This window comes from Oncorhynchus masou, chromosome 30, assembly GCF_036934945.1.
Source record: "Oncorhynchus masou masou isolate Uvic2021 chromosome 30, UVic_Omas_1.1, whole genome shotgun sequence".
NCBI classification, from domain to species: Eukaryota; Metazoa; Chordata; class Actinopteri; order Salmoniformes; family Salmonidae; genus Oncorhynchus; species Oncorhynchus masou.
Window position 1 is genome coordinate 1,188,563 of NC_088241.1, and position 18,357 is coordinate 1,206,919.

Sequence of the window (18,357 nt, forward strand, 5' to 3'; positions counted from 1 at the left end):
TGTTCCGATACCGGCCAATCCAAAATGGCGACCGCCGTTCCAGTTGATTCGGGATTGACTGCTCCGACAGGTATCTATAATAACTAATTAAGGTCTCCGTGAAGTAGTTTGCACGAAAATGCAATTAATTAACGTAGCTACAGATTCAGCACAGCCTGTAGCTGAATATGGTCATTTTGTCTCAATTCAACTGACTTAATTTCTCCTGTCTGAGCTAGCTAACGTTATCACCGTTGCTGTTAGCCAGTTTGCTAACGTCAACAATCGGATCGGATGGATTGCGTTATAGCTAGCTAGGCATCTAACGTTACGCTTGAAATTGGGTCATGTACTTTATGGTGTTTGTAATTAGGGCTTGGGATGGGATAGTCGCACCCGAACATTTGGTTATTTTCAATAATATGTAGCTAGTTAATGTTAGGTCACCCTGAATGGGGCAAATTCTCCAACTCCAGCAGTGTTAACTAACTACAGTAGTTGGCTAATTTACTGCCTCTAACTATTTTCCATGCTCGAAACCAGTGGGCCTTTGTTGATCTTTTGTCATATTTTGCCGCATCTCGTAGTAGGACAAAACGCCTGTTAATTGATGTTAGCTGGCTAACTAGCCAACCCAACAAACTGAGGCCAGCCGGCAATGCTAACTAGGTGTGTGTTGAATATTTACTTGTAATGCCAGCACAATTGTTTTCGTGGATAGAAAGTGGTGGTCATGTCTATGTTGTTGACACAGTAATGTTGTTCTGCAGCTTCTGGACTCATGAAAAAAAACAGGTTAAGTAACGTTAGTTTAGGGTGGAATGGATATAGATTTCGCTTCCACGGGAGATATTTTTAAAATCTGGACAGTTGCCTAGTTAAATTTAACTGTCTTGTCCAGAAGAATTACGACAGAGTTTTACCTTGTCAGCTCGGGGATTCGATCTTTCTACCTTAGTTACTGGCCCAACGCTCTAACCTACCTGCCACCTGATAATAAGCAATAGTCTGAGTGATGTAGACCTATGTGGTGCTCTGTCATCATTCCAGCACATTTACAGAGAACTTCACTGGAAGTCACAGAGAGGAAGAGGAATTCACGGGGAGTCCTGACTAGAGCTGGGATCGGTACATATCCATATCGCCTGAATTAGTGCGAGAATGATACGTTTATAACATTAATTTATTTAACCTTTATTTAATAACAAATTCTTATTTTCAATGACGGCCTAGGAGCAGTGGGTTAACTGCCTGTTCAGGGGCAGAACGACAGATTTGTACCTTGTCAGCTCGGGGATTTGAACTTGCAACCTTCCGGGGTAGCCTAGTGGTTAGAGCGTTGGACTAGCAACCGGAAGGTTGCGAGTTCAAACCCCCGAGCTGACAAGGTACAAATCTGTCGTTCTGCCCCTGAACAGGCAGTTAACCCACTGTTCCCAGGCCGTCATTGAAAATAAGAATTTGTTCTTAACTGACTTGCCTGGTTAAATAAAGGTAAAATAAAAAAAACTAGCCCAACACACTAACCACTAGGCTACCCTGCCGCCCCATTAATATTCGCCACAGTTTTTTTTAAAGCAACCTTTATACTACTACTGGTTTGATGGTTGTAGTTATCAATTGTCCCATTAACAATTGCCCAAATTAGCTAACTTATTTAATTTCAAACTTCACATTTTTCTAGTATAGGCTATGGATCAAAATTAACGATATCAGCAAAATGCCTGCGATAAGTGATCAGTGTTGATCATTTTTGGTTTATTTCCCCAGGTCTAGTCCTGACTTATTTGGTTTTTGGTTGTGGTCACATTATTCACTTGTTCAGAATCAGTTGATATCAGAGGTTATGATGTGAACAGTGACGCTGGGTCAGGACAGAAGAGAGTTCTCCACCTTTCTAAGCCTGTTATCTTACAGGCTCTTATCAGCTTGACTACGGTGTTTGTTACAGTTGATCTTCCCTTGGTACTGTAGTAGCTAGCCAGTTTGAGTCAGGTCATGAGAATAGACATGTCTGTTTTGGTCCCGCAATAACAAGCCTGATTGCTTTATGGGGATCTAAGTCTGACTACAGGACTGCGAACTAGGCCAGTGAACACACACACACATACAAATGATACAGGGTGTTCTCACTATATACAGTACCAGTCAAAAGTGTGGACACATTCATTGCACAGTTTTTCTTTATTTCTACATTGTAGAATAATAGTGAATACATCAAAACTATGAAATAATACATATGGAATCATGTAGTAACCAAAAAAGTGTTCAACAAATAAAAATATATTTTATATTTGAGATTCTTCAAAGTAGCCACCCTTTGTATTGATGACAGCTTTGCACCCTCTTGGCCTCCTCTCAACCAGCTTCATGAGGAATACTTTTTGAAGGAGTTCCCACATATGCTGAGCACTTGATAATAATAATAATACTTGATGGCTGCTTTTCCTTCACTCTATGGTCCAACTCATCCCAATCCATCTCAATTGGGTTGAGGTCGGCTGATTTTGGAGGCCAGGTCATCAGATGCAGCACTCATCACTCTCCTTGGTCAAATATCCCTTACACGGCCTGGAGGTGTGTTTTGGGTCATTGTTCTGTTGATAAACAAATGATAGCCCCACTAAGCCAAACCAGATGTGATGGCGTATTGCTGCAGAATGCTGTGGTAGCCAATCTGGTTAGGTGTGCCTTGTATTCTAAATAAATCACTGACAATGTCACCAGCAAAGCACCATCACATCTCTCCCATGCATCGTGGTGGGAACCACATATGCAGAGATCATCCATTCACCTGCTCTGCGTCTCACAAAGACATGCCGGTTGGAACCAAACATTTCACATTTGGACTCATCAGACCAAAGGACAGATTTCTACCGGTCTAATGTCCAATGTTTGTTTTTCTTGGCTCAAGCAAGTCTCTTCTTCTTATTGGTGTCCTTTTAGTGATTTGTTTGCAGCAATTTGACCATGAAGGCCTGATTCACGCTGAACAGTTGATGTTGAGATGTCTGTTGCTTGAACTCTGTGAAGCATTTATTTGGGCTGCAATTTCTGAGGCGGCAGGTAGCTTAGAGTGCTGGGCCAGTAACTGGAAGGTTGCTAGTTTGAATCCCCAAGCTGACAAGGTAAAAATTTGTTGTCCTGCCCCTGAACCCACTGTTCTTAGGCCGTCATTGTAAATAAGAATTTGTTCTTAACCTCTGCAGCAGAGGTAACTCTGGGTCTTCCTTTCCTGTGGTGGTCCTCATGAGAGCCAGTTTCATCACAGTGCTTTTTTGTGACTGCACTTGAAGAAACTGATTGGCTCAAATGCATTAAGAAGGAAAGAAATTCCACAAATTAACTTTTAACAAGGCACACCTGCTAATTAAATTGCATTCCAGGTGACTACCTCATGAAGCTGGTTGAAAGAATGCCAATAGTGCCAAAGCTGTCATCAAGGTTAAGGTGGCTACTTTGAAGAATCTCAAAATATGAAATATTTTGATTTGTTTAGCTTTTTTGGTCACTACATGATTCCATATGTGTTATATCATAGTTTTGATGTCTTCACTATTATTCTACAATGTCGAAAAAAGTACAAATAAAAACCCTGGAATGAGTAGGTGTCCATACTTTTGACTGGTACTGTATAAGTTCATAAATTAGGCCAATAACCAGCACATTTACTCTACTCTGTCAGACAAAAATAGGGGAGTGTCCCATATTATTGCTCTACATGCAGGCTACAGTACAGGCTGCTAGCAGGCAAACAGCCAACATGTGTTTTGAACTGAACTGCGCTGGCACTGGGAGATATGTTTAGTGTGCACGCACACTCATTGTAACTGTGGAAATGTTTGGACACAATGTCGCACTAGGATGTTATTTAAATCCAATTGTAAAAACAAGCTTTTCTTAAATGGAGCGCTGCTTGTTTCTAGATCTCTGTAGCATGTGGTCCATTTAGGCTAATTTAGAGGAGAGCAATGTGATTGAAGCCTAATTCGGTTGCATGCATGCCTTGTTCATGTGTAACTGGTTGTGGTTGTTCTGTATCTTCTTCCATAGACATTAGGACTCAGTTCTGGAGGAGAGCCTTGCAGAGAGGTACCTGCATGGTGTTGCAGTGTGTGTTTGTGTGTGAGGGAGCAGCTGAGTGTGTGCTTCGTTCCTGTGAGTGCCTCTTACAGGCATTACAGGGCTTTGTGGCATTTGAGCAAGATGAGAGCAAGCAAAGGACGAGTAGATCAAATACAGGCTGTTAACGGTTGTTTTCTATTGCTCGTGCTTGCTTTCTATTGTGTGTGCAATGCATTTTGCAGTAAAATGGCTACAACATGGTTTAGCAAGACACAGTGCCTCTCCACTCCCTGAAATAACTAATACTTGTGGTGTTTGCTCAAGTAATGTGGATTGGTTTAATTGATTGATTTCATCCATCTCACAATTTGAATAGGCCTAGCCTAATATCACAGACAAGTAGCCGTTAGGCTGTTTCCTGTTTCGCTATCAGTACCCCACCTTTCCATGATATATTTTCAGTAGGTCTCCCTCCTCTTGCCTCTCACTGTCCTCAACATAACTCTGACCTGCCCACACTATTACAATAACAGCAGACACGTTTTTTTGCCAACTGGTTGTAATATCACTATGTTGAAACTCAGAAATAGCCGTTGCTATTGGTTACAGGCCTGAAGTTCTCATGGAGTGGGTGAGAAGGCAAATCTCACACACGCACACAATTTTAAATGGTGAATCCTTTTGTGAGGAGCACATATTTCAAGCATTGTCATGACGATGTGAAAATATTGAGAAAATATCAGATATATTTTGCTTCTAGATTTTTCACACACGTGTTTGCTGTGTTTCTCTATGTTGGCATGTTTGTCGCACAAATTGGCAATGTTTTACAATAGGCTATTGGATGTTATCTTTTGGGCTGAATAAAGTTGGGGCTGTGCCTGGGGTCTGCAGGGTTGAATTTATTCTTAGAGAGGATTGGTAATGAGCACATCCCTACCAAAAAGGAAGATGGCAACTCGGTGAGTCACAGGGAAAGTCCCAAGCTTAGTTTGGGTGATGGAAAAAGTTTAGTCATTGCCTATTGTAGAGGACCCAGTGGTCTAGGGACAGTATCAGACTGGGGTTATGTCTGCCAGAGACCTGTGGTAGAGGACCCAGTGGTCTAGACACAGTATCAGACTGGGGTTATGTCTGCCAGAGACCTGTGGTAGAGGACCCAGTGGTCTAGGGACAGTATCAGACTGGGGTTATGTCTGCCAGAGACCTGTGGTAGAGGACCCAGTGGTCTAGACACAGTATCAGACTGGGGTTATGTCTGCCAGAGACCTGTGGTAGAGGACCCAGTGGTCTAGGGACAGTATCAGACTGGGGTTATATCTGCCAGAGACCTGTGGTAGAGGACCCAGTGGTCTAGGGACAGTATCAGACTGGGGTTATATCTGCCAGAGACCTGTGGTAGAGGACCCAGGGGTCTAGGGACAGTATCAGACTGGGGTTATATCTGCCAGAGACCTGTGATAGAGGACCCAGTGGTCTAGGGACAGTATCAGACTGGGGTTATATCTGCCAGAGACCTGTGGTAGAGGACCCAGTGGTCTAGACACAGTATCAGACTGGGGTTATATCTGCCAGAGACCTGTGGTAGAGGACCCAGTGGTCTAGGGACAGTATCAGACTGGGGTTATGTCTGCCAGAGACCTGTGGTAGAGGACCCAGTGGTCTAGACACAGTATCAGACTGGGGTTATGTCTGCCAGAGACCTGTGGTAGAGGACCCAGTGGTCTAGACACAGTATCAGACTGGGGTTATATCTGCCAGAGACCTGTGGTAGAGGACCCAGTGGTCTAGACACAGTATCAGACTGGGGTTATATCTGCCAGAGACCTGTGGTAGAGGACCCAGTGGTCTCGACACAGTATCAGACTGGGGTTATGTCTGCCAGAGACCTGTGGTAGAGGACCCAGGGGTCTCGACACAGTATCAGACTGGGGTTATATCTGCCAGAGACCTGTGGTAGAGGACCCAGTGGTCTCGACACAGTATCAGACTGGGGTTATGTCTGCCAGAGACCTGTGGTAGAGGACCCAGGGGTCTAGACACAGTATCAGACTGGGGTTATGTCTGCCAGAGACCTGTGGAAGCGGACCCAGGGGTCTAGACACAGTATCAGACTGGGGTTATGTCTGCCAGAGACCTGTGGAAGCGGACCCAGTGGTCTAGACACAGTATCAGACTGGGGTTATGTCTGCCAGAGACCTGTGGTAGAGGACCCAGTGGTCTAGACACAGTATCAGACTGGAGTTATATCTGCCAGAGACCTGTGGTAGAGGACCCAGTGGTCTCGACACAGTATCAGACTGGAGTTATGTCTGCCAGAGACCTGTGGTAGAGGGCCCAGTGGTCTCGACACAGTATCAGACTGGGGTTATGTCTGCCAGAGACCTGTGGTAGAGGACCCAGGGGTCCTAGACACAGTATCAGACTGGGGTTATGTCTGCCAGAGACCTGTGGTAGAGGACCCAGTGGTCTAGACACAGTATCAGACTGGAGCTATGTCTGCCAGAGACCTGTGGTAGAGGACCCAGTGGTCTAGACACAGTATCAGACTGGAGTTATGTCTGCCAGAGACCTGTGGTAGAGGACCCAGTGGTCTCGACACAGTATCAGACTGGGGTTATATCTGCCAGAGACCTGTGGTAGAGGACCCAGGGGTCTAGACACAGTATCAGACTGGGGTTATATCTGCCAGAGACCTGTGGTAGAGGACCCAGTGGTCTCGACACAGTATCAGACTGGGGTTATATCTGCCAGAGACCTGTGGTAGAGGACCCAGTGGTCTCGACACAGTATCAGACTGGAGTTATGTCTGCCAGAGACCTGTGGTAGAGGACCCAGTGGTCTCGACACAGTATCAGACTGGGGTTATGTCTGCCAGAGACCTGTGGTAGAGGACCCAGTGGTCTAGGGACAGTATCAGACTGGGGTTATATCTGCCAGAGACCTGTGGTAGAGGACCCAGTGGTCTCGACACAGTATCAGACTGGGGTTATATCTGCCAGAGACCTGTGGTAGAGGGCCCAGTGGTCTCGACACAGTATCAGACTGGGGTTATGTCTGCCAGAGACCTGTGGTAGAGGACCCAGGGGTCCTAGACACAGTATCAGACTGGGGTTATGTCTGCCAGAGACCTGTGGTAGAGGACCCAGGGGTCCTAGACACAGTATCAGACTGGGGTTATGTCTGCCAGAGACCTGTGGTAGAGGACCCAGTGGTCTAGACACAGTATCAGACTGGAGTTATGTCTGCCAGAGACCTGTGGTAGAGGACCCAGTGGTCTCGACACAGTATCAGACTGGGGTTATATCTGCCAGAGACCTGTGGTAGAGGACCCAGGGGTCTAGACACAGTATCAGACTGGAGTTATGTCTGCCAGAGACCTGTGGTAGAGTACCCAGTGGTCTAGACACAGTATCAGACTGGGGTTATATCTGCCAGAGACCTGTGGTAGAGGACCCAGTGGTCTAGACACAGTATCAGACTGGGGTTATGTCTGCCAGAGACCTGTGGAAGCGGACCCAGTGGTCTAGACACAGTATCAGACTGGGGTTATGTCTGCCAGAGACCTGTGGTAGAGGACCCCGTGTTCTAGACACAGTATCAGACTGGAGTTATATCTGCCAGAGACCTGTGGTAGAGGACCCATTGGTCTCGACACAGTATCAGACTGGAGTTATGTCTGCCAGAGACCTGTGGTAGAGGGCCCAGTGGTCTCGACACAGTATCAGACTGGGGTTATGTCTGCCAGAGACCTGTGGTAGAGGACCCAGGGGTCCTAGACACAGTATCAGACTGGGGTTATGTCTGCCAGAGACCTGTGGTAGAGGACCCAGGGGTCCTAGACACAGTATCAGACTGGAGTTATGTCTGCCAGAGACCTGTGGTAGAGGACCCAGTGGTCTCGACACAGTATCAGACTGGGGTTATATCTGCCAGAGACCTGTGGTAGAGGACCCAGTGGTCTAGACACAGTATCAGACTGGGGTTATATCTGCCAGAGACCTGTGGTAGAGGACCCAGTGGTCTAGGGACAGTATCAGACTGGGGTTATATCTGCCAGAGACCTGTGGTAGAGGACCCAGTGGTCTAGACACAGTATCAGACTGGAGTTATGTCTGCCAGAGACCTGTGGTAGAGGACCCAGTGGTCTCGACACAGTATCAGACTGGGGTTATATCTGCCAGAGACCTGTGGTAGAGGACCCAGTGGTCTAGACACAGTATCAGACTGGGGTTATATCTGCCAGAGACCTGTGGTAGAGGACCCAGTGGTCTAGGGACAGTATCAGACTGGGGTTATGTCTGCCAGAGACCTGTGGTAGAGGACCCAGTGGTCTCGACACAGTATCAGACTGGAGTTATGTCTGCCAGAGACCTGTGGTAGAGGACCCAGTGGTCTAGGGACAGTATCAGACTGGGGTTATATCTGCCAGAGACCTGTGGTAGAGGACCCAGTGGTCTAGGGACAGTATCAGACTGGGGTTATATCTGCCAGAGACCTGTGGTAGAGGACCCAGTGGTCTAGGGACAGTATCAGACTGGAGTTATATCTGCCAGAGACCTGTGATAGAGGACCCAGGGGTCTAGGGACAGTATCAGACTGGAGTTATATCTGCCAGAGACCTGTGGTAGAGGACCCAGTGGTCTCGACACAGTATCAGACTGGAGTTATGTCTGCCAGAGACCTGTGGTAGAGGGCCCAGTGGTCTCGACACAGTATCAGACTGGGGTTATGTCTGCCAGAGACCTGTGGTAGAGGACCCAGGGGTCCTAGACACAGTATCAGACTGGGGTTATGTCTGCCAGAGACCTGTGGTAGAGGACCCAGGGGTCCTAGACACAGTATCAGACTGGAGTTATGTCTGCCAGAGACCTGTGGTAGAGGACCCAGTGGTCTCGACACAGTATCAGACTGGGGTTATATCTGCCAGAGACCTGTGGTAGAGGACCCAGTGGTCTAGACACAGTATCAGACTGGGGTTATATCTGCCAGAGACCTGTGGTAGAGGACCCAGTGGTCTAGGGACAGTATCAGACTGGGGTTATATCTGCCAGAGACCTGTGGTAGAGGACCCAGTGGTCTAGACACAGTATCAGACTGGAGTTATGTCTGCCAGAGACCTGTGGTAGAGGACCCAGTGGTCTCGACACAGTATCAGACTGGGGTTATATCTGCCAGAGACCTGTGGTAGAGGACCCAGTGGTCTAGACACAGTATCAGACTGGGGTTATATCTGCCAGAGACCTGTGGTAGAGGACCCAGTGGTCTAGGGACAGTATCAGACTGGGGTTATGTCTGCCAGAGACCTGTGGTAGAGGACCCAGTGGTCTCGACACAGTATCAGACTGGAGTTATGTCTGCCAGAGACCTGTGGTAGAGGACCCAGTGGTCTAGGGACAGTATCAGACTGGGGTTATATCTGCCAGAGACCTGTGGTAGAGGACCCAGTGGTCTAGGGACAGTATCAGACTGGGGTTATATCTGCCAGAGACCTGTGGTAGAGGACCCAGTGGTCTAGGGACAGTATCAGACTGGAGTTATGTCTGCCAGAGACCTGTGGTAGAGGACCCAGGGGTCTAGGGACAGTATCAGACTGGGGTTATGTCTGCCAGAGACCTGTGGTAGAGGACCCAGTGGTCTAGACACAGTATCAGACTGGGGTTATATCTGCCAGAGACCTGTGGTAGAGGACCCAGGGGTCTAGGGACAGTATCAGACTGGGGTTATGTCTGCCAGAGACCTGTGGTAGAGGACCCAGTGGTCTAGGGACAGTATCAGACTGGAGTTATATCTGCCAGAGACCTGTGATAGAGGACCCAGTGGTCTAGGGACAGTATCAGACTGGGGTTATATCTGCCAGAGACCTGTGGTAGAGGACCCAGTGGTCTAGGGACAGTATCAGACTGGGGTTATGTCTGCCAGAGACCTGTGGTAGAGGACCCAGTGGTCTAGGGACAGTATCAGACTGGGGTTATATCTGCCAGAGACCTGTGGTAGAGGACCCAGTGGTCTAGGGACAGTATCAGACTGGAGTTATATCTGCCAGAGACCTGTGATAGAGGACCCAGGGGTCTAGGGACAGTATCAGACTGGGGTTATGTCTGCCAGAGACCTGTGGTAGAGGACCCAGTGGTCTAGACACAGTGGTAGAGGACCCAGTGGTCTAGACACAGTATCAGACTGGGGTTATATCTGCCAGAGACCTGTGGTAGAGGACCCAGTGGTCTAGGGACAGTATCAGACTGGAGTTATATCTGCCAGAGACCTGTGATAGAGGACCCAGGGGTCTAGGGACAGTATCAGACTGGGGTTATGTCTGCCAGAGACCTGTGGTAGAGGACCCAGTGGTCTAGACACAGTGGTAGAGGACCCAGTGGTCTAGACACAGTATCAGACTGGGGTTATATCTGCCAGAGACCTGTGATAGAGGACCCAGGGGTCTAGACACAGTATCAGACTGGGGTTATATCTGCCAGAGACCTGTGGTAGAGGACCCAGGGGTCTAGGGACAGTATCAGACTGGGGTTATGTCTGCCAGAGACCTGTGGTAGAGGACCCAGGGGTCTAGGGACAGTATCAGACTGGGGTTATATCTGCCAGAGACCTGTGGTAGAGGACCCATTGGTCTCGACACAGTATCAGACTGGAGTTATGTCTGCCAGAGACCTGTGGTAGAGGGCCCAGTGGTCTCGACACAGTATCAGACTGGGGTTATGTCTGCCAGAGACCTGTGGTAGAGGACCCAGGGGTCCTAGACACAGTATCAGACTGGGGTTATGTCTGCCAGAGACCTGTGGTAGAGGACCCAGGGGTCCTAGACACAGTATCAGACTGGAGTTATGTCTGCCAGAGACCTGTGGTAGAGGACCCAGTGGTCTCGACACAGTATCAGACTGGGGTTATATCTGCCAGAGACCTGTGGTAGAGGACCCAGTGGTCTAGACACAGTATCAGACTGGGGTTATATCTGCCAGAGACCTGTGGTAGAGGACCCAGTGGTCTAGGGACAGTATCAGACTGGGGTTATATCTGCCAGAGACCTGTGGTAGAGGACCCAGTGGTCTAGACACAGTATCAGACTGGAGTTATGTCTGCCAGAGACCTGTGGTAGAGGACCCAGTGGTCTCGACACAGTATCAGACTGGGGTTATATCTGCCAGAGACCTGTGGTAGAGGACCCAGTGGTCTAGACACAGTATCAGACTGGGGTTATATCTGCCAGAGACCTGTGGTAGAGGACCCAGTGGTCTAGGGACAGTATCAGACTGGGGTTATGTCTGCCAGAGACCTGTGGTAGAGGACCCAGTGGTCTCGACACAGTATCAGACTGGAGTTATGTCTGCCAGAGACCTGTGGTAGAGGACCCAGTGGTCTAGGGACAGTATCAGACTGGGGTTATATCTGCCAGAGACCTGTGGTAGAGGACCCAGTGGTCTAGGGACAGTATCAGACTGGGGTTATATCTGCCAGAGACCTGTGGTAGAGGACCCAGTGGTCTAGGGACAGTATCAGACTGGAGTTATATCTGCCAGAGACCTGTGATAGAGGACCCAGGGGTCTAGGGACAGTATCAGACTGGAGTTATATCTGCCAGAGACCTGTGGTAGAGGACCCAGTGGTCTCGACACAGTATCAGACTGGAGTTATGTCTGCCAGAGACCTGTGGTAGAGGGCCCAGTGGTCTCGACACAGTATCAGACTGGGGTTATGTCTGCCAGAGACCTGTGGTAGAGGACCCAGGGGTCCTAGACACAGTATCAGACTGGGGTTATGTCTGCCAGAGACCTGTGGTAGAGGACCCAGGGGTCCTAGACACAGTATCAGACTGGGGTTATGTCTGCCAGAGACCTGTGGTAGAGGACCCAGTGGTCTAGACACAGTATCAGACTGGAGTTATGTCTGCCAGAGACCTGTGGTAGAGGACCCAGTGGTCTCGACACAGTATCAGACTGGGGTTATATCTGCCAGAGACCTGTGGTAGAGGACCCAGTGGTCTAGACACAGTATCAGACTGGGGTTATATCTGCCAGAGACCTGTGGTAGAGGACCCAGTGGTCTAGGGACAGTATCAGACTGGGGTTATGTCTGCCAGAGACCTGTGGTAGAGGACCCAGTGGTCTCGACACAGTATCAGACTGGAGTTATGTCTGCCAGAGACCTGTGGTAGAGGACCCAGTGGTCTAGGGACAGTATCAGACTGGGGTTATATCTGCCAGAGACCTGTGGTAGAGGACCCAGTGGTCTAGGGACAGTATCAGACTGGGGTTATATCTGCCAGAGACCTGTGGTAGAGGACCCAGTGGTCTAGGGACAGTATCAGACTGGAGTTATGTCTGCCAGAGACCTGTGGTAGAGGACCCAGGGGTCTAGGGACAGTATCAGACTGGGGTTATGTCTGCCAGAGACCTGTGGTAGAGGACCCAGTGGTCTAGACACAGTATCAGACTGGGGTTATATCTGCCAGAGACCTGTGGTAGAGGACCCAGGGGTCTAGGGACAGTATCAGACTGGGGTTATGTCTGCCAGAGACCTGTGGTAGAGGACCCAGTGGTCTAGGGACAGTATCAGACTGGAGTTATATCTGCCAGAGACCTGTGATAGAGGACCCAGTGGTCTAGGGACAGTATCAGACTGGGGTTATATCTGCCAGAGACCTGTGGTAGAGGACCCAGTGGTCTAGGGACAGTATCAGACTGGGGTTATGTCTGCCAGAGACCTGTGGTAGAGGACCCAGTGGTCTAGGGACAGTATCAGACTGGGGTTATATCTGCCAGAGACCTGTGGTAGAGGACCCAGTGGTCTAGGGACAGTATCAGACTGGAGTTATATCTGCCAGAGACCTGTGATAGAGGACCCAGGGGTCTAGGGACAGTATCAGACTGGGGTTATGTCTGCCAGAGACCTGTGGTAGAGGACCCAGTGGTCTAGACACAGTGGTAGAGGACCCAGTGGTCTAGACACAGTATCAGACTGGGGTTATATCTGCCAGAGACCTGTGGTAGAGGACCCAGTGGTCTAGGGACAGTATCAGACTGGAGTTATATCTGCCAGAGACCTGTGATAGAGGACCCAGGGGTCTAGGGACAGTATCAGACTGGGGTTATGTCTGCCAGAGACCTGTGGTAGAGGACCCAGTGGTCTAGACACAGTGGTAGAGGACCCAGTGGTCTAGACACAGTATCAGACTGGGGTTATATCTGCCAGAGACCTGTGATAGAGGACCCAGGGGTCTAGACACAGTATCAGACTGGGGTTATATCTGCCAGAGACCTGTGGTAGAGGACCCAGGGGTCTAGGGACAGTATCAGACTGGGGTTATGTCTGCCAGAGACCTGTGGTAGAGGACCCAGGGGTCTAGGGACAGTATCAGACTGGGGTTATATCTGCCAGAGACCTGTGGTAGAGGACCCAGTGGTCTAGACACAGTATCAGACTGGAGTTATATCTGCCAGAGACCTGTGATAGAGGACCCAGGGGTCTAGGGACAGTATCAGACTGGGGTTATGTCTGCCAGAGACCTGTGGTAGAGGACCCAGTGGTCTAGACACAGTGGTAGAGGACCCAGTGGTCTAGACACAGTATCAGACTGGGGTTATATCTGCCAGAGACCTGTGATAGAGGACCCAGGGGTCTAGACACAGTATCAGACTGGGGTTATATCTGCCAGAGACCTGTGGTAGAGGACCCAGGGGTCTAGGGACAGTATCAGACTGGGGTTATGTCTGCCAGAGACCTGTGGTAGAGGACCCAGTGGTCTAGGGACAGTATCAGACTGGGGTTATGTTTTGCAGAGACTGGCGTATGTCCCTCTGTCGATGCCAAGAGTTCTCGTAATTTCCTCCCACCATCCTGATTAGAGGTCGACCGTTTATGATTTTTCAACGCCGATACTGATTATTGACGGACCAAAAAAGCAGATACCGATTTAATCGGCTGATTTAAAAAAAAAAATGTATTTATTTGTAATAATGACAATTACAACAATTCTGAATGAACACTTATTTTAACTTAATATAATACATCAATAAAAATCTATTTAGCTTCAAATAAATAATGAAACATGTTCAATTTGGTTTAAATAATGCAAAAACAAAGTGTTGGAGAAGTAAAAGTGCAATATATGCCATGTAAAAAAGCTAACGTTTGAGTTCCTTGCTCAGAACATATGAAAGTTGGTGGTTCCTTTTAACATGAGACTTCAATATTCCAAGGTAAGAGGTTTTAGGTTGTACTTAATATAGGATTTATAGGACTATTTCTCTACTATTGGATGTTCTTATAGGCACTATAGTATTGCCAGTGTAAGAGTATAGCTTCCGTCTCTCTCCTCGCCCCTATCTGGGCTCGAACCAGGAACACATCGACCACAGCCACACTCAAAGCAGCGTTACCCATCGCTCCACAAAGGCCGCGGCCCTTGCAGAGCAAGCGGCAGGGTAGCCTAGTGGTTAGAGCGGCGGACTAGTAACTGGAAGGTTACAAGTTCAAACCCCCGAGCTGACAAGGTACAAATCTGTCGTTCTGCCCATGAACAGGCAGTTAACCCACTGTTCCTAGGCCGTCATTGAAAATAAGAATTTGTTCTTAACTGTCTTGCCTAGTTAAATAAAGGTAAAAAATAAAATAAAAAGTCTCAGAGCGAGTGACGCTTGAAACGCTATTAGCGCACACCCAGCTAACTAGCTAGCCATTTCACATCGGTTACACCAGCTGTGCTTACGAAAAGCTGCTGGCAAAACGCACGTAAGTGCTGTTTTAATGAATGCTTAAGAGCCTGCTGATGTCTACCATCGCTCAGTCAGACTGCTCAATCAAATCATAGACTTAATTATAACATAATAACACACAGAAATACGAGCCTTTGGTCATTAATATGGTCGAATCCGGAAACTATCATTTCGAAAACAAATCATTTATTTTTTCAGTGAAATACGGAACCGTTCTGTATTTTATCTAACGGGTGGCATCTCTAAGTCTAAATATTGTTGTTGCATTGCACAACCTTCAATTTTATGTCATAATTACGTAAAATTCTGGCAATTTAGTTTGCAATGAGCCAGGCTGCCCAAATTGTTGCATATACACTGACTCTGCGTGCAGTGAACGCAAGAGAAATGACACAATTTCACCTGGTTAATATTGCCTGCTAACCTGGATTTCTTTTAGCTAAATATGCAGGTTTAAACATTTATACTTCTGTGTATTGATTTTAAGAAAGGCATTGGTGTTTATGGTTAGGTACAGTCGTCCAACGATTGTGCTTTTTTCGCAAATGCGCTTTTGTTAAATCATCCCCCAGCATTGCATCGATTATATGCAACGCAGGACACGCTAGATAAACAAATAATATCATCAACCATGTGTAGTTATAACTAGTGATTATGATTAATTGTTTTTTATAAGATAAGTTTAATGCTAGCTAGCAACTTACCTTGGCTTCTACTGCATTCGCATAACAGGCAGGCTCCTCGTAGAGTGCAATGAGAGGCAGGTGGTTAGTGTTGGACTAGTTAACTGTAAAGTTGCAAGATTAGACCCCAGAAGCTGACAGGGTGAAAATCTGTTCTGCCCCTGAACGAGGCAGTTAACCCACCCCACCGTTCCTAGGCCGTCATTGAAAATAAGAATGTGTTCTTAACTGACTTGCCTAGTTAAATAAAGGTATAAAAAAATGAAAAATGAAAAGAAAAAAAATAAGTGCCCAAAAATACAGATTTCCGATTGTTATGAAAACTTGAAGGCGGCCATTCCGATTAATCGGCCAACCTCTAATCCTGATCTTTGCCTGTATCCGGTGTTCCCCTTTAAACCTTATACCAGGCTATGTCCACTCATCGCTCTCTATTTCTGTGTGTGTGCGTGGTGTGTTATGCAGCGAGTGGACAGTTAACTTGTTGCCCTTCCGCTGCTCTATGCTCTCTCTCACAGTGTCTGCTCTGTGGTAGACCGTATGAGAGGGGATTTCTGCTGTAATACTATACTGTCTGGAGATGGAGAGGCACTAAGTAACAGATAGGCAGTCAGTAAGGGTAGTAACTACAAGCTACAACATTTGGTTTTTTAGAATTTAGCGAAAAGCGTCATACAAATGCAATGCATCCTGAGCAGTGACTGAAGTACAAGGGTTCCTGGATTGTTTTAGGCTTGAGGCAAAGGCCCAACCACAACAGCATCCAGGGCAGGCTGACATGGAAGCAACATTAGAGGGAAAAGTGGTGTAAATCTAGAGCACAATGTGAATGGGAGCAGCAGTTAGCCTAGGCCTATCCATTCCCGTGGCTGTGTAGGTCTAACCATGGCTCGGCATCTGTGGAAAATTACACATTTGCTGGCTGTTTTTGTAATTAACTAGAGTGGTTGTCAAGCATTTACTGTGACAAATTTCTTCTCAAGTCAAAATTACGTTGAAGTTTTAGGTTTTGTGCATGGAGTGGAAAGAATGCAATGACGCAATTCGGACACTAGGGTTGGGCGATTGTACGATCGCATCATTGATGATGACATCTCGATGTCAAACGATAGTTTAACATACAGTGGGGCAAAAAAGCATTTAATCAGCCACCAATTGTGCAAGTTCTCCCACTTAAAAAGATGAGGCCTGTAATTTTCATCATAGGTACACTTCAACTATGACAGACAAAATGAGAAAAAAATCCAGAAAATCACATTGTAGGATTTTTAATGTATTGCAAATTATGCAAATTATGGTGGAAAATAAGTATTTGGTCAATAACAAAAGTTTATCTCAATACTGTTATATACCCTTTGTTGGCAATGACAGAGGTCAAATGTTTTCTGTAAGTCTTCACAAGGTTTTCACACACTGTTGCTGGTATTTTGGCCCATTCCCCCATGCAGATCTCCTCTAGAGCAGTGATGTTTTGGGGCTGTTGCTGGGCAACACAGACTTTCAACTCCCTCCAAACATTTTCTATAGGGTTGAGATCTGGAGACTGGCTAGGCCACTCCAGGACCTTGAAATGCTTCTTGCGAAGCCACTCCTTCGTTGCCCGGGCGGTGTCTTTAGGATCATTGTCATGCTGAAAGACCCAGCCACGTTTCATCTTCAATGCCCTTGCTGATGGAAGGAGGTTTTCACTCAATCTCACGATACATGGCCCCATTCATTCTTTCCTTTACACAGATCAGTCGTCCTGGTCCCTTTGCAGAAAAACAGCCCCAAAGCATGTTGTTTCCACCCCCATGCTTCACAGTAGGTATGGTGTTCTTTGGATGCAACTCAGCATTCTTTGTCCTCCAAACACGACGAGTTGAGTTTTTACCAAAAAGTTCTATTTTGGTTTCATCTGACCATATGACATTCTCCCAATCTTCTTCTGGATCATCCAAATGCTCTCTAGAAAACTTCAGACGGGCCTGGACATGTACTGGTCCCAGCTCTCTGCAGGTCATTCACTAGGTACCCCTGTGTGGTTCTGGGATTTTTGCTCACCGTTCTTGTGATCATTTTGACCTCACGGGGTGAGATCTTGCGTGGAGCCCCATATCGAGGGAGATTATCAGTGGTCTTGTATGTCTTCCATTCCCTAATAATTGCTCCCACAGTTGATTTCTTCAAACCAAGCTGCTTACCTATTGCAGATTCAGTCTTCCCAGCCTGGTGCAGGTCTACAATTTTGTTTCTGGTGTCCTTTGACAGCTCTTTGGTCTTGGCCATAGTGGAGTTTGGAGTGTGACTGTTTGAGGTTGTGGACAGGTGTCTTTTACACTGATAACGACTTCAAACAGGTGCCATTAATACAGGTAACGAGTGGAGGACAGAGGAGCCTCTTAAAGAAGAAGTTACAGGTCTGTGAGAGCCAGAAATCTTGCTTGTTTGTATGTGACCAAATACTTATTTTCCACCATAATTTGCAAATAAATTCATAAAAAATCCTACAATGTGATTTTCTGGATTTTCCTTCTTCTCATTTTGTCTGTCATAGTTGAAGTGTACATATGATGAAAATTACAGGCCTCTCATCTTTTTATGTGGGAGAACTTGCACAATTGGCTCTGTGATTATTAGCTAGGTTCTGTTGGTAAATATTAGATTCTAAGAGGACTGAGTTGAGCATGGAACATGGAGGAGCCTAACAAAAATAACAAAAATAGTCCCATCACTATACTCTCTAATATGTTTTCCTTTTTTCTCCCCCTCTCTCTCTCTCTCAAGGGTCCAGTGCATCTCGGAAAGTGGCATCTCCAGAGGTAAGACAGACACCACCCCTGACTCATAAATCCACTAATTACAGCACTCTGCTGATGATGCTGGAGCACTGTTGATGAAACTGTGTTTTCCACTACCTTTAG

General features: G+C 47.1%; 1 protein-coding gene across 1 annotated transcript in view; it reads left to right on the top strand.

The window, feature by feature from the left end:
* Positions 1 to 18,357, top strand: part of LOC135521756 (phosphatidylinositol 4-phosphate 5-kinase type-1 alpha-like) — a 29,261-nt gene continuing 10,904 nt past the window's right edge. Inside the window, exons 1-2 of the mRNA XM_064947460.1 lie at positions 1 to 70; positions 18,221 to 18,255. Of these exons, the coding sequence (XP_064803532.1) occupies positions 25 to 70; positions 18,221 to 18,255 (81 nt within the window). The 5' untranslated portion in view covers positions 1 to 24. The remainder of the gene's footprint in view (positions 71 to 18,220; positions 18,256 to 18,357) is intronic.